This window comes from Phalacrocorax carbo, chromosome 1 (assembly GCF_963921805.1).
Source record: "Phalacrocorax carbo chromosome 1, bPhaCar2.1, whole genome shotgun sequence".
Lineage (NCBI taxonomy): Eukaryota > Metazoa > Chordata > Aves > Suliformes > Phalacrocoracidae > Phalacrocorax > Phalacrocorax carbo.
Genome location: NC_087513.1, coordinates 146,754,855 through 146,771,006, shown reverse-complemented (window position 1 = coordinate 146,771,006; position 16,152 = coordinate 146,754,855). Strand labels below are relative to the sequence as shown.

At 48.7% G+C, this 16,152-nt stretch overlaps 1 protein-coding gene and 1 long non-coding RNA gene across 2 annotated transcripts in view; both read left to right on the top strand.

Moving 5' to 3' along the window:
* The first annotated feature begins 2,809 nt into the window (after positions 1 to 2,809).
* Positions 2,810 to 9,994, top strand: LOC135310620 (uncharacterized). Its single transcript, XR_010370693.1, has 3 exons — positions 2,810 to 3,025; positions 8,753 to 8,992; positions 9,236 to 9,994. It is a non-coding gene; the product is annotated as an uncharacterized LOC135310620 (long non-coding RNA).
* Positions 9,995 to 15,252: 5,258 nt separating this feature from the next.
* The window catches only part of LONRF2 (LON peptidase N-terminal domain and ring finger 2), a 36,243-nt gene continuing 35,343 nt past the window's right edge, over positions 15,253 to 16,152 (top strand). Inside the window, exon 1 of the mRNA XM_064438932.1 lies at positions 15,253 to 16,131. Within this exon, the coding sequence (XP_064295002.1) occupies positions 15,363 to 16,131 (769 nt within the window). The 5' untranslated portion in view covers positions 15,253 to 15,362. The remainder of the gene's footprint in view (positions 16,132 to 16,152) is intronic.

Here is a 16,152-nt window from a genome sequence, read left to right as displayed (position 1 = left end):
TGCCTCAGCTGACACTCAAAATGGGTGGGTATTTTTTCCTTAGGCTTTTTGTACACCAGATCTCCACTTATAAACCAGGTTAATACATGTTCCTTCACCTCACAGGCATTCTGGGGAAAATAATTACTAGCTGGAAAACTCTGCAGGAATAGGAAAGAAGGGTTTTTTCCTCAGTCGTGCTCTGGGCAGTGTCATATAAACATGACCTGAATGACAAAACAAAGCATGGAAAAGCTGCCCAGCCATGGAGGAGGAGAGCCAGGCATAACGCATAGATGTGAGGGGACAAGTTAGGGAGCCGGGACTAGCAGGCACATTTCTCTGGAGGCCAGGGCGGCTGGTATTAATGCTGGCTGTGAGTCTATGATACCACAGAGTCTCTAGTGCAAGTTATAGTGTGGGTCAGGAGCATGCCTTTGAAATTAAGCTCAGGGCTGACCCACCCCTTTGATTCCGTGTTTCACATCCCTTGCTGCTGGGGCACGAGAACTGAACCCGAGCACCTGATGTGTCCTCCCCTGAGCAGGGCCAGGCTACAGCCAGTCAAAGGGGAAACCCCTCAAGTGTGGATGTAGCTTCCTCAGAGCTGTTGGCTCTGCACATCAGCTCCTGTTGGGCCCCATCACTTGCCAGCATGAATAAAGCCCTAGGATCTCTCTTTGTAAATTCACACCTGTTTAGACCACTCTAACTTTAATGCTACTGGACTTTTGAGTGTGACTTCGCAATCTTGACATTCCAGGTCAGTTTTGGGGAGGAGGGGGTTGGTACGGAATAGAATGCGCATAAATGGGCTCAGTGTGTTTCTTAAGGCACAGTCACACTAATTCATTCTGGTGGTAAATATGTGAAGAGCATGCATCAAAATAAATCCATGTCACAGAACCGCATTCACCTCAGCCCTAGTTACAGGAAGAATTTATCTGTGTGATTCTGTTCTGTTATGGTACACGTATTAATGCGCTGCACAAGTGCATATACTGCACACAGTTTTCTCACAAATGCTTGGGGCTAGAGGTTGTTCATGCAGAGGGTGATGTGAGTGCAAGGTTGCTGCTGACTGTCAGTAGAAAATCATGGAGATTCCCTGATGATGGGAAAAAGGCCTAACACTAATGAATGAGGATTTAGGGAGCACCAGGGCAGTCAGCCTCTTCTCCGTCCCTTGGGCAACAATTACTGCACAGCACGTGCCCTGGGAATCCATTTTCAGGCTCATGAAGTACTGGGTGGCCGTTGGGATCAGTTGGCATGGCTTCACCACATGAACATCAAACCCGGGCAGCCTGGCTGCCATCTCTCTGTGGAGACAAGGGGACAGGAGCAGATATTGTTTATCTTGTCTTCAAAATTCCTTTTGACATGGTCTCCCACAGGACTCTCATTTGAAAGCTCAGGAAGTGCGGACTGGGTGAAGGAACTGGAAGATGGATTGGAAGTTGGCTGAACTGTTGGACTCAAGGGTAAGTAATCAATGGCTCAATGTCCAGGTGGCAGAGCGTAGCAAATGGAGCGTTCCAAGGTCAATACAAGAGGTCAGTATTGTTTGATATGTTCATCACTGATCTTGGATGATCAGCCAGAGTGTACCTTCAGCCATTTTGTAGATGACATTAAATTGCATGTTGGGCAGGGAAAGGTTTGCTATGCTGATGGTAGAGCAGCATTGAAAAACCTGAGGGTTGGGCTAGTGGAAACTTAATGAAGCTCAACAAGAAGTGCAGGGTTCAGCACCTGGGGTAGAACAGTCCCAGGCATCAGCACAGGGTAGGGACCAATTTGCTGGGGAGTATATAATGTGTAAACTTAACTCCTCCTATCTCTTTTATATACAGTACGTTCCTCAGTCCTGTATAGACTTATGTTCTTCAACTGCCTAATGGGTGGCTGGCTATAGAAAAGGTGGAATATTCTTGGGCCTGCAAGGATGACAGACAGCAGTCACAAGGTTTGGCAAACTCTGTATGTAAGAAAATAGGCTTTTCACAGCATGGATGGGTCCGTGCTGGAGTAGATGCCCAGGGCAGCTGAGGAATCACCATCCTTGGATGTGCGTGAAACTCAGCTGTACACAGCAACCTTCTCGAGTGAGTGCCACCTTCTAATTTTGAGTTTGGCCCTGTGTTGAGCAGGGTTTGGAATAGATGATCTCCAGAGATCCTTTCCAACCCACGTATTCCTGTTGTTATGGTCTGGGTACGCAGTAAGCATAGTTTTCCTCAGCTTCTTACCTTTATCTTTCTGTCTTTTTTTCTCTTCAAAACAAGGTGTATGGAATAGGAGGAGCCCATGGAACATGCATGTTTTAGTTCCATGAAGTGACCCATGCAGAAGGTGAAATGCTGGCCAAATGCCATTCACTGCAAGTGGGCTAGAAAGGGACACCTACGTGATCCTATCTGCTGCTAGCCTTTTCTCTCCACCTGATTAACATCACTCTCTCCAACCCCCTTGGCCTGCAAGCAAGGCCCGTTGTAGAATTCCTCGCACTCTGTCAAAATCCCCTCTTTGAGACACAAATAAAGCAACGCTTGCTTGGCTGTACTCTTGACCTCCTTATCTTGTTTTCCACCAGCACCTTCGTACCCAGGCAATGTGACCTCCTGCTCACACGCTGTTTTCCAAGTAACATATACTGGGTGTGACGTGCTGAGCAAAACACAAACAGCAATTTCACTTGTCAGGAAGTTCCTCTGGCTTGGCAGCTCATGCTGTTGACTCACTGGCTGGCAGGTTTTTAACATGGAGCACCACTGCTATGGACTCAGTTTTACTGGAGGACAGTACCTCTGGCACACCTGAACAGCACTGTGCGTGCGCTGTGCCTTTCAGAGCCACACAATAAGTGTTCGATGGCTGCTATACATTGCCTTGATTGAAGCTTGTCACCCACATAGCAACTGAGTTGTTCAGTGCAGGGTGGGAATGCAAACCACTCTGTTAATAATTCTTTTACAGCTGCAGAAACCATAAGGTATTTGTGTGAAGGTGATGAAATGAGCATGGAGAAAACCCTTGTAAACAGGTAATGGTTAGCTTCCATCACTACTGCTTATTTGGCCTATCAAGAGTGGTTTTTTTGTTGTTTTTTGTTTTGCTTTACAGGTTGGGGTGGGCAGAGACAGACTCTGGAAACAGAGTATTTTTTTGTTAATTAAGAAAAATTATGTTTGAGTTCCAAATTAAATCAGAATACCCTTAAGCTGTCCTGCTGTGAATGCTTTTACGCAGATCTTCTGGCAGTGAGTCAAGCGTTGTCACCACTCCTGTGCCTAGCATTTATTATTTAGGCATGTACTCAGGGATTTCTGGTGAAGACAGGGCAATATTAATGCTGCTGTGCAAGCCTCAAGTGAAACTTCACCCAAACATGGGCACACAACTCCAAGAGTGACTTTCCAACCAGAACAAGCACAGAGAGGCTAGAAAAAAGTTGTATTAGGGATCTGCATCCTAAATTGGTTCATAGGTTGTACAGAGACTCCATGATCATCTCTTCTGACTTTCTGCATCACACAGCCATTACACAATACTCCTGAACTGACTCTGTTTTGACCATGGGTACACGTTTAGGGAAGGGGGGGGGAGGAAGGATTCTGACCTGACCTGAATTTACAAAGGCCCATTAATGGAGAAGTCATCACAGTGCTTAGTAAAATGTCTTAGTTTTAATTACCTTCACAGGTAATTACATGCCATTATCATCACAGTTAATTATTTATTATTTATTTCTAGTCTAAACTTTCCTCAAGCTTCATCTTTTGAAACTTGGGATGCTTCAGTTCGCTACAGCCAGGAGATTAGATACAAGGTCTGTTCTGGCATTGGTGCTGGTAGAGGATCCTGCACCTTACCATAACAATCATTAGAGGTGGGAAGAACTGGGACTGACTTGTAGCAGTGAGGTTTCTCCCTTTCCTAATATTCTCATGTATGCCACCGGTCCTGTAACACTCCATGGAATAAGGCTCTGTTCCTGGCATGCGCTTCAAAAGCACTGTCAGCTTTTCAACTTCTTTGGCTTTGTATGTCAGTCCCGTGATATGTGGGTGCAAGGGAAATGGAAGGGGATGAATGTAAAAAATAAAAAAGTACTGCTTTGTTTCTCAATCTCTGTTTCCAAAATTTGCTTTAAGAATCAAATCACTCTGACCAAGCCTGAAATAAATTAGGAGCTCTTTTATTCCCTTGTGGTGTAAATCTAAACCACTGGCACCGTATCCAGAAGACCTTTAATTTTGCAGCTGTGTAGCGGCAGTTTATGTCTTTCTATAAATCACCTGCATCTATTCACACTTAACAGCACTGTTGTTTGTTCTCTTTGACCTGATAAACCAGAGCTGTGAGGATTAGGTTTCCAGCCACTGTGAGCCTCTTTCTTAGTGACCAGTTTGAATTTCAGCCTGGAGTGAGCCAGTTGACTGCCTAATGAGGTATAGGACACCTTGGAACTAATTAATCTTGAACGTAGTTCTAAGTCATCAATGACACCTGCCTGCACTACTGTACCTGGTTAGCTGGCATTGCCTCCATGGTACGTGAGATCTGCTGACTCTGTTGAAGGGCTGGGCTTGCCGCCCCAGCTAGAAAAATAAGGAAAATGAAAGACACTGTCTAAATAATGTTTATAGAGGATCTGAGCCAAGCAGTCTGGGGAGAAGAGACTGCTAGAAGAGACGAGAGTGGTGTGGAGTCTGCTGATTACTAGTTTAATAAAACCAGAAAATAGGTGTGCATATGTGTGCAGGAAGGATAAAGGTAGACTATGTATCGTGCACAGCTTGCTTGAAAGCAGGCTGGAAAAGGGCTAATTCACGTGGTAACATGTAAACTAATGGTCAGCTTTAGCAGTCAGCTGTGGCTATTCCATATCAGGACTTTATAGGGCTGGCCATTTAAAATACATCTCCTTATAGCTCTTAAAAGTAAACACCATGTGTTTCTGTGACTGAGAAGCTACGAAAATTTACTTGTGTTTGCTTGAGTAGAAGGATGAGCTTTACGTATGAGCTTCACACACATTTGAAAGCTGTATCTGGCTCTGCACAGCCCTGTTAGCTGTTCAGAGTAAATTTTGCTGGAAACCTTAATGGCTTTAAGACGTCTTGTTCTAAATATCCTAACAGAAGAGATTCTAAATGTGTTTTTACCCATTCTAATCACTGGTGCATTGATTAAAAAATACGTTGAACCAAAATTACTACAAATCCCCTACCCCTATTTTTGTACTCTTTCAATTTCCTAAAGGTTTGCTTGTATACTAGCTAACACACTGCAATCGGAATCGATCACAGAAGTGTGTTTCCCTTCTCGTCTTGCTTCTTTCCAAATCATTAGTTTTAACTGGGGAGATGGTGATTATTACACTGGCATCCATTTTCCAGTGCTGCTCTTTAGTTCCCAGACATCCATTTGTTTATGACAGAGCTGATACCAACATTTTTCTTGTGCAGTCCTTTTGATAGACAGAGGTTGCTTTCAGACATTTCATTCAAGGGACTGATCTAATTCTTTGGAGTTTTACTATTGCCTTCCTTAAAATCTGGATCTTTCTTAAAATGGATCAGTTTTTGGCTGGATGACACCCAATGAATCTGGATGAAGATGTTGAATAAAGCACCATAAAGGATTATCTTTGCATCTGGGCCAAGCTACGCGCATGCAACCTTATCTTTGGCTCCCAACTGTCTAAGTGATTTTGCTTTTCTTCAGTAATTAACACATTAATTAAGAGGTAGGTTTAAAAAATGAAACAAAAAACAAAACAAAACAATGCCCCCAAACCAAAAACAAATCCAACAAAACAAGCATTTTACCTTTTCCTCCTCTTCTCCCATTCTTCCATCTTTGTGGTCCTGTGGCTGAATTCAGGGCAGTTTTTTTTTTTTCTCAAAATCCTCTCCACTCAGGATCTTGCTTATTTCTTCACAGCAAAAAGACATTTGAGAAGACATCCCAGCCATTTGAAAAAGCCTCTCTCCATGGCATTGCTGCCGTGGAAGCTTAAAACTGCTTGTCATCTTCAACCTCTCCTTCCCCAGCGACTGCAGCCTCTCACCCCCCTGCATTCTCTTACCCTTTACCTCGTTCTTTCTCTCAGCTCCTCACCAGCTTACATGGAAAATGTCAGTTCTGTCAGCTGTCACACAACAGATGGGCCAGCCCTGCTCCAAGGAGCACTGCCCTTCCTGCTTGCCTTCCCTTTCACCTCCAAATGCTGTCAATGTTCTACCCAGAGCCACTGACTCTTACTTTCCTCTAATTTTACTTTAGGTCCCCCCAGTCTGTTTTCATCCCCTACACAACATGTTTTGCTGTTACATCCTGTCATCCGTGGAAACTTTGTGACTGCTGCCTCCTGATTCCCCTTTCTTTCAAGTCCTAGAATCTAATGTCCTGGGGCAGAAGAATGCTGTCCCCCCGAGCTTTCTCCTCTGGTGCCCCTCTGAGCATTGTCAGCCCCAAACAGTTCTACCCATTATCTTTGTTCTCCCCGCAGCTGAAATAAGTCATGATGCGCCCTCCTAACATCCCCTGGTGGGTAGCTAGCCATGGCCAGAAGGCTGGATCTTTCCACATTTCATCACAACCATCCGTATTGCTGAACTGGCACCTGTAATCTTTGTCTCCTGCGGTTTGGCCGTAATGTTCAGGCTTTGTCTAAATATTTCTATTCCTGCCTGCACTGTGTTTTCCAGACAAGATCTCATGTCTGTTCACACCCCCATATTATTTTCCTGGTCTCAGTCATGCTGTTCCCATATGACTGAAAGGGCTGCTCTCCATCTCTGGTCTCCTTTCTGACTGTGCCCATTCACTAATCGGTTGTTCAAACCTCCTGCCTTTCCTGTTCGTTACTCTCTTATTCCTTGTTCAGGTCCTCTAGCTACCTCACCTTTTCTGTGTAAGGAGAAACCTCCCTCAGTCTCCTCCATAGCTTTGTTCAGCCTGGCTTGGCTGGCTTTTTGGTTTCTGGGGTAATGGGTGCTCCCTTGGTGAAGGCCATTTCTCTCGTGGGGAGGGTGGCCACGGCCCCAGTCCCTTGTGAATGAGGCAGGCGGTCCTGCCTGGGTCCTGGTGGCTGAGCTTGGGGAAATGTGTGCAACCAAGCCTCCTGGCTGGATGACACCATCATCCCTGCTGACCCCTGCCATGTAACCTCACTCTTCATCTTGGCTTGGCATCCGCCACCTCCTCCCACTGCAGGAGAGTCCTGGCACACAGATTTTCATTCCTGGGGCAGCAAACATCCAGTTTGTCTTCTCAGCTGAGAAGTTAGGAGCCAGGTCCTTCTCCAAGTCCCCCAGTGACCAACCAGTGATCTTCACTGAGCACATGTTTCCACAGCACAGCCCGCTGAGCGGAAAAACTGAAGGCTCTGACTCAGAAACAGAGATGCCCTGATTTGGGCAGACTGATGAAATTCACCCCCTCAGCTGCGCCCCGCAGAACAGGATGGCTGACCTTTCCGCTGAAGCAGCCTGCTCTGGTATAGTGACCCAAAATCAGCGTTTAATCAAAATATAAAAAACCACTATGCTCTCCTTCCAATACTTGCCTCTGCCAAAAAAAAAAAAAAAACCAACAACAAAAAAACCACAAAAGACAAACACTCATTGTTTAAGAGGTGGAAACTTGCCTTGTCCTGTCTGCTCTTGACTGGCAAAGAACAGACATATTTTTATTTTGCTATGTTATCTCAAAATTTTTATCTTTCAAGCTGCCTATGCATTTTGTAGGCTGCAAGACTTTTAGGACCAGGGATGTCAGCAGGAGGTTTCTAATGCTTGATCTGATAATAGCAACGAGGTTCAAGGTGACGGGTGCTGTGTGAGGGGCCCACACTGAACGCTTCATCAGGAATCACTTTACAATGAAAATTGGATTGCTGCAGCATGGACTCCCAGAGTATTCCTTGAATGGGGTCATGAAGACAGTGACCAGTAGTTTTCCGGGGCGGGGACAAGACTCTTCCATGGCTCTCCACCTGTAGGAACGGGATCTTTTTTCTGCCTTAACACTGTCAGCTCTTCAGAATGTTTTTTCCCATCTGACCTACATTTAATTTTGTAAGCATAATGTCTGGGAGTTTCATGAAAATGTGTCATAGTCTGACTCACAGTAAAGAAGCCATCAAAACAGGACAAGAAAGTTTCTTGCAGGCATAACAGTATCTCATGCATGCATCTAATTGACTTTGTTTGCCTTTCGCATGCTGGATTGCAACTGACTGAGAATTTTAAAGTAGGGAAAGACATTCACGCTTGAGATCCAGTTTTGGTGAATCCCGGGCAGCGCTCCTGAAACGAAAGCTCCCATGTCACCGCTATTAATGAAGGTAGTATCTGGGCCTCAGTACACGAACCGCGCAAAGTCGTGACCATAGGTAGGGTGCTTGAGAACAAATCCAGAATGTCCTTCTCCAGGCTCTGGAAAATCTGTTCCAGAGTACAGTCTCAGAGACTTGCTGGTATGCGGTGTCACTTCGATGTTGTAAAACTATAAGGGAATCCCTTCTGAAACGGGGCAAAGTGTTACATTTCAGTGGGTCCTTTTTCAGCTAATAGTAGCAGTTGGAAAACGTGATGTCTCTCAGTAAAAAAATGCCATCTGAAATGATATGTAAGACCATGTAATGCAAAAGTCAAAGACGACAAGACTGAGATAAAACATTTGAGAAGGTAATGGTGTGCTAGCAGGACTGGGAGAAAGTGTACCCTGAGAAACACTGAACCCCGTCTGTACTCCCAAGGCAGCCCATCTCCCTGAAAAATGTTTGTGCGGCACTCCAGAAATGGGAGAGGCCCCCGGACACAAACAGCTGTCTCCTGTACCCACGGAGATGCCACTTGCTGTGCCCACCATCTGGCTGGACAACCACCCATGTGAGCAGCTGGCACCAGAAGGGATTTGGGACGCCACCAACTGCAGTGTGCTATCCTGCTTTGTAAAACGAGCTTAATGCCAGATGCCAGAAGAGTCCCGTGCTGTGGTGTGTGTTGTCTTACTGAACTTGAGGGTGCCCTGGCATGACATAAGCCTGGGCAACGGCGCTTTCCACCTGTGTGGGGTAAATGCTGGGGCTGCTAGCTTTCAGCCTGGTCCAGGTGCTGCTGTGCTTAAGCATGTGCAGCAGTCCAGAGGAGTCTGAGCGGGGCTTTGCTAATCCACAGTTTAAACAGGGATTGCAACACAGGTGTAACTTGACTCATTTTCACCACGCATTTGCTTGCAGAACCCTCTCCCGCTCGATGGGCAAACTGACCCCAGCTACCCAGAGGTGGATGGAGATGAGCGCCCAACAAGAGGACATCCTGCTCCAACCCTGTGCCTGCCAAAAGCCCTGATGGCGCCAGCAACAGAAACACAGGTCTTGCTATTTCTTCAGGCATGTGAACCAGCACAATGGAAGATATTAACGATATTCTGAAAATCCAAGTTGATGCTTACCAAAAAAGACTGAAAAATTCCCCGACTCTATGCTAGGAAATAGCAAAGCAGGTGATATGGAAAGAGACCTCCTTCGGATGAGCTAATCACGTCCACAGCTGCGCGTGCCGGGACGGCAGCCACTCCCCAGCCCACCGGGTGCTACGGCTGGCATCACCCTCCGTGTAACCCTCCGATTAGGAAATAGGTGCTGTCAGGAAAATTCGCAACTGGCCCGTGCCGACCGAGGAGAGAGACTCGGACACAATGTAGAGAATGACAACAGTAAATATTTATTCGTGTGCATGAGGTGTCAAATTGGGGCACCCTGAATGCGCTTAACGCAGGGTTCTTATATCCTTCAAATGTCGAGGTACAGCACAATTTGACTAATCACTAACACCCATGCTACTGATTACTAATCATAGTAAAACTTTGCAAAGCAACAATATTTTTGCAGCATTCTTGCTGCTTGCCTATTGATCCAGACATCCCTGGATTCAGTCTTAGAGTTACTTATCTAGGAGGCTGGACAATGCTGGGAGGGTTTCAAAGACGTGTTGGAGGGAGTAGGATGTTGGAGGTATCTTGGTTGTCCCGGGGTACCCTTTGTCCTTCATGGACAGCTCTAAGCTTCCAAGAAGCAAAGTCCTTATTTCCAGGGCTGGGCTGTCCTTCAGTTTTTTTTACTTAAGGGTGAACAACACCAGTCTGCAGTAAAATTCCACTACCTCATTACATTACCATGTATAATGTGAACTAATATAGTATGAAAGTGTATTAACTTTGTTAATATATGTGTTAACATATAATGTTATTAACATTAACATTAATATATGTATTAACAAAGTTAATACACTTTCATACTGTAAAGACTGATTGATATAATAGGGAAGGGGATTTTCTTAACAGTGCTTATCTCGGAGTGAGGAGCCACTTGCTCCGCGCAGCAGCTATTGGAAGGGAATCCAGCAGTACCCTTTAATTGGCTCCTTTTGCATCATAGGATGTGTTAATGATTTGTTGGACAGTTATTAAGCTGTTTAATCTTCCAGTCAGACCATGCAGGATGTAGTTAAGAATAATATCTTTTGTACATGATACCCATGTGTCACGCTGAAAAGGCAAGATCCGCCTCCCGGTCTGGGACATTGCAAGGAAGCATGAGAACCTCCAGAAACAGGCCTAGCTCCTGGGATTCACGGCAGCTGGATTAACGTATTGCATGTCTTCTGGGGGGAAATAAATAATCTTCATTATGTTGAACATCAATAGATTTTAGCTAGCACCTTTTTCATCACTGGCACTACCCTGCAACTTTCTTATAAAAATTATACTTTTGAAACAAGTCTTTCTTCAAAAAAAAAAACATATAAAACATTTTATTTCTGATATTTCAGCAGGGGCAGATTCAGTAAGCTGACAAAGGCTTCAGTAGCAAAAATTATACAGTGATCTTTTCTTTTGAAAGCTGGAAAGTTTGTAATAAATGAGGCAGTGATTAGGGAAGGAGAAAAGCAGCTGAGTGCTGGCTGGAAGGACTGCATTCTGCCCTCTGCCGTGGGTTTTCTTTGTGCCAAAGTGTAAGGCGAATACGTCATGCCTTGAGAGGGGGATTGCTAATTGTATAGCTCGCATTTGCAGAGCGCTCAAGCTGAGGCCCACACTCAGACCGAAGCCTCGGCACCTCCATCCAGTTGCAGCTCCACCGAAGGAAGCTGTACTTCTGAAATAATGTGCATATCTCTGATGTTTCATCCTCTAAACTGAGTGGCCCAAGTAAGTGGCCGGTCTGGACTCAAGTCACCTGTACCTCAACTTCCCAGCTGGTGTACTATTATTCCTTTTGACTCATGCTCTTGTTGAAAACGCAAATGTGTGCACACCTGTGAGACATTCCAATGCTGTACCCTGAATTTTATAGAAAAGCACATGGGGAAATTTATCATTCTGCTACTGCAGCAAGGTATGACTAATACAAATGAAAAGGTGCAGGGGTCTGCACCGTGACCAGGGAGAACATTGCTGTTTGGATGCCCATTAACTGAATATCTTCTTTCCTGTGCCATGTATCCTGTAGAGAAGATAGCATGTGATTAATTAAAATTGTATCAGGTTAATGCACGAAGGAGACATTAAATAAGCATACACAGCCTTAATTATGCTGTATCCTAATTTTTGTGTCTTTGACTTTACAACTTCAGTAACATTTCAGTGCGGTACGTGTGTGTGTGCATCTGTGCGCTGATGATATCCTAATTAACTTATTCCGAAACAGTAAAAGACAGATTTCCTCCACAAGATCATCAAAACAAACTGGAGTTTAACACTTCAAACTACCTTGGAATAGGAAAGTGTTAGAGGAATGAAAAAAGCCCTCCAAATATGTAAATGCTGTCATTTCAAAGTTGCTTCATCTCCTCCTCCTTTCCCCTTCAAACTTCAAGTAAAATTCTACCCTGGGGAAAACCCTGGGAAAGCTGGGCCTCAGGAAGAGGTTGAAAATTAGGCTACAAACTTAAAGGAAACTTCGTGTCAACTTCAAAGTGTGTAACAGTGACTCAGAGGAGTGAGCACCTGTAATTCTCCCCTTGGAAAGCGGACAGACTTCTGCGCATTGCCTGAGACAGCGTGGTGAGGCCATTCCTAAGGGGAAGAGTGCTAGTAACAGGAAAACAGTACTGCTAACGGCGAGCGCCTCTAACAACCTGCCACGTGGTGGCTAATTTTGGGTGATGGGGTTTTTTTGTTTGTCTGTTTGTTTGGGGGTTTTTTTTGTTGTTGTTTTTAAGATGATGAAGCCAGCAGAAGTCCTGCCATGCTTTTGGTGAGTACAAGAGGTCCTTCATTTCCTGCGGTAGGCAACATTTCAATCCTACACAGTAGCTACAGCTTTTCTTCTAATAAAAATTACAAATCAACTTTAGCGTTTCAGTTGGCTTTCAGTTGCTTTATGAAAAATCCATTCTGCTTTGTGGTTCTTGCAATCAGTCGCTCGAAGTTTGTCCAACAAGAAGCCATAAACCATACGGCCATGCCATGGGGCACCTGTTCCACCGGAACTTCTTGGCAGGAGCCTCCTATGTCACGTTCGCTGACCGTGGATGAATAAGCTGGGCATACTAATGACAACTTCAGTGAGAAGCATGAGCTTCTTAAGTATAGATCATTAATGATTTTACTTTAGTTTCTTTCCTTCTTGTTTCTTGCTGTTTCTTCAGCTACCCTTCTTCCCTGCAAAGTATTAACACTTGGCCTCAGGGAATTTTCATGGATGTTGCAAAAGGGAGCTGTATCAAAGTGGCTTTGTTGCTCAGATAGGGAAACAGCGGATACAAGTGCAGAGTAATGCCATGGCCAGACAAATGCACCATGTTCTGGAGCAAGACCTGCAAAAGAATATGGCCCCAAAATAGACACCAAGGAGAAGAGAGATGGAGGTGTGCTCAGATGCTGGTGGCAAGCAATTCTGTGCCTGGGAGGAAGGAGAAAGATGGCACGCTGAGTCAGTTTGAAGAGCAGCGAGGTAATTTTGTTCCCTTGGAAATAGATGTCTTGGAAAAAACAGAGAGTTCACGCCAAGAAGCTATTGATCACGTTGCTAAATGCAGCAGTGGCCTCATTTAGCAGTAGGGTCTTCTAGAAGCACCTGCTGAGCATTGATGAGGAAAGGACCGCAGCCCTCCCCACACGGCACGACACAAGCCTGGCAGTAAATGGAGGGCCTGACTGGTGGTGTTCAGTGCCGCCACCTGAGCTGGTGCCGCCCGCCAGCAGGGACAACTGGAAGCGAAGGGCGATCACGCCACAGTCCTAAGACATGCAAGGAAAAGCGGCGCGGCACGACGGGTTCGCCTGTTCCCACCTTCTGCAGGAAAGTACGAGGGCTGCTGGGGACTTCCCAGCCAAAGAGCCTCAGGGCCGGGGGAGCAGGATGGGAGCAATCGGCAAAAATGCTGCTGCTTCTTGTCAGGGTCCCAGGAACCAGAGGATAACGCTGGGGGGTGACTCAAGTGGCAAGTCCACATTTTCATCGTCCATCCAAGATCCTGCGGCCTGTCTTTGATACGGCAGAGCAGAAGTAGCCGCACTGCTTCTGTCCTAGATGGATCCCTGATGGATCACGTCCCCAGCTGACTCTGATAAAATGGCAATGGGATTCAATCCCATCGTAATTCCAAGTGAAAACTTTGAGAATGATGAAATAGTGACGGGATGCTGAGGTCAGCTTCTGGATAGAAACCTTGGGCCAAGGAGGGTGGTGCAAGTGCCGGACTGGTGAGCATCGCTCAAAGAACCATTATTAGAAACATTAATAGTGCAAAACGGGTAAGCCGTGGAACAACTTTACGCACACAAACTGTTTTGCAAAGCAACCACTTCTACGGCCATCATCCGCCTGCTTCTTTATTGATCTAGACATCCCTGGAGCCAGTCTTGCTACAGTTTCTTACCTATGATGACAGGTAAGGGGAGGGTTTCACAGAGCTGTCGGAGGGGCTAGGGCACCGGTGTTACCTCGGTGGTGCGCGGGTATCCGTTATCCTTCGTGGACGGCTTTAAGATTCTGAGAAACAGAAGTCCTTACCTTCTGGGTGGGGCCTGTCCCGCTCCTCCTTGCCACAAGCTGAGGTCCTTCGGTCACGCTTACTTCACCAGGAATATTGATGCTTACGTAAGCATGACTATGCAGTATATGATGCAAACTGTATAGATCTTAAGAAAGTTAATACAATTCCACACTATTAAGAAAGTTGATACAATTTCATACTATAAAGACTAATTCGTACAATAATTAAGGAGCGAGATTTTCCTAACACAGGCTAAGCGGCTTAAGGCCTAGCAGGAGAGAGGCAAAAACCGGCATACCCGCCGCTGTCCAGCTGCAGCCCGAGAAGCGGCTGGACACGGACACCTCCCCGTCCGACTGACAGGCTCTCCGCTCCTCCGAACGGTTTGTTTACAGCTGTGTCTAAAATAAACGTTGCCTATTTTCCTTTTTTTTTTACCCCTGTTATTCCTGCGGAGCAAGTTGGATGCCTTTCTGACTCACGCATGATTAACTAACTTCCAGCTGCATTATCTTTATTGTTGCTGCCGATGCACAAGCCAGCGCTCAGCACGACTCCCAGATCCCAAGCTGAGCTGGCAAGGCTGCCGCTTACAGAAAAGGATTTTTTCTGAGAGCTGTTGGGCTTGGGAATTTTTATATATATATATATATATATATATTGGCCGTTTAGGAGAGGACACGTGCTTTCTTCCTCGGGAACCAGAGCAATACAACCAAACAACAACGACATACCCCGACCCACCCCGTGCGGAGGGGCCGCGCCCGGCAGCCCGGCGGCGCCGAGGGGGTCCCGGCGGCGGCGCCCGGCGGGAGGGGAGGGGAGGGGAGGGGCGGGCGGCCCCGGCGAGGAAGCGGTTAAGGAGCCGGACACCAGGAAACGGGAAGGAAGAGGCTGAGCCCAGCGGGAGCGGCACAGCGGAAACCCCCCCGCCCCGCCCCCGCCGGGAGCCGCCGCCGGCGGGCTGGGCGCACGTGCGGGCGCGGCGACGGGCGGGCACGTGCGGCACCGGCACCTGGCGGCGGCGGCGAGCCCGGAGAGAGGGAGGGAGAGAGAGAGGGAGGGAGGGGGCGCTCCCCCGGCCCCGCCACGAGGGAGGGCGGTCGGAGGCGGCTTACACAACCGGCCGCCCCTTACATAAGCCGGGAGCCGGGCCCGCGGGGGCGGTGCCAGCCGCCCCCCGTCTCTCCCCCCCCGGCCCCCCCGCGCCCAGGAGCCGCCCCCCTGCTGCAGCGATGTGACCCGCCCCCTCCCTCCCGCCCTCCTTCCGTCGCCGTCCCCTCCCAGGAAGGAGCCGGAGTCGGCAGCGCCGCGGGCCCGGCATGGAGTAGGGCGGCCCGGGGCCGGCAGCGCCGCGCGGGCATGGAGCTGGGCCCGGGGCCCTGCGCGCTGCCCCCCGCCGCCGGGACCGGGGCGGCGGCGGCGGCAGGGGGGGGACCCTGCGCCGAGATGCTGCAGGTGGCGGAGGAGGCCTTCCGCGGCGGCAACTTCGAGCTGGCGGCCGAGATCTACGGCTCGGAGCTGGCGGAGCTGCCGCAGCCCGAGCGGGGCCTGTGCCTCCGCCGCGCCGACGCGCTGGCCCGGGCCGGCCGCATGGCCGAGGCGCTGGACGCCTACGGCGCGGCGGGGCGGCTGGCGCGGCTGCGGCCCGAGGAGCTGCGGGAGCTGGCCGAGAGCTTCGCCCTCAGCATCCGCGACAAGGAGCTGCGCCTCCCGCCCTGGGGGAGCGGCGGAGCCGGCGGCGGGCCGGAGGGCGAGGGGCTGGGCGACCCGCCGTGCTGCCGCCCGCCCGAGCTCTTCGCCTGCCCGCTGTGCCGGCGGCTGCTGTGCGAGCCGGTGACCCTGCACTGCGGGCACACCCACTGCCGCCGCTGCGCCGAGCCCGGCGACTGCGGCCGCTGCCACCGCCCCCGCCGCCCCGCCGAGACCACCCCCGCCGCCTCGCCGCCGGCGACCCCCGCCGCCGGCGCCGGCTCCCGCCCGCGGGTCAACGTGGTGCTGGGCAGCCTGCTGCAGAAGTGGTTCGGGGCCGAGAGCCGGGCCCGGCGGCTCCGCGCCGAGGGCGACGCGCTGCGGGAGCGCCAGGAGCTGCCGGCCGCCCTGGAGAAGTACAACCAGGCCCTGGAGATGGGTGAGTGGCGGGGGGAGCGGA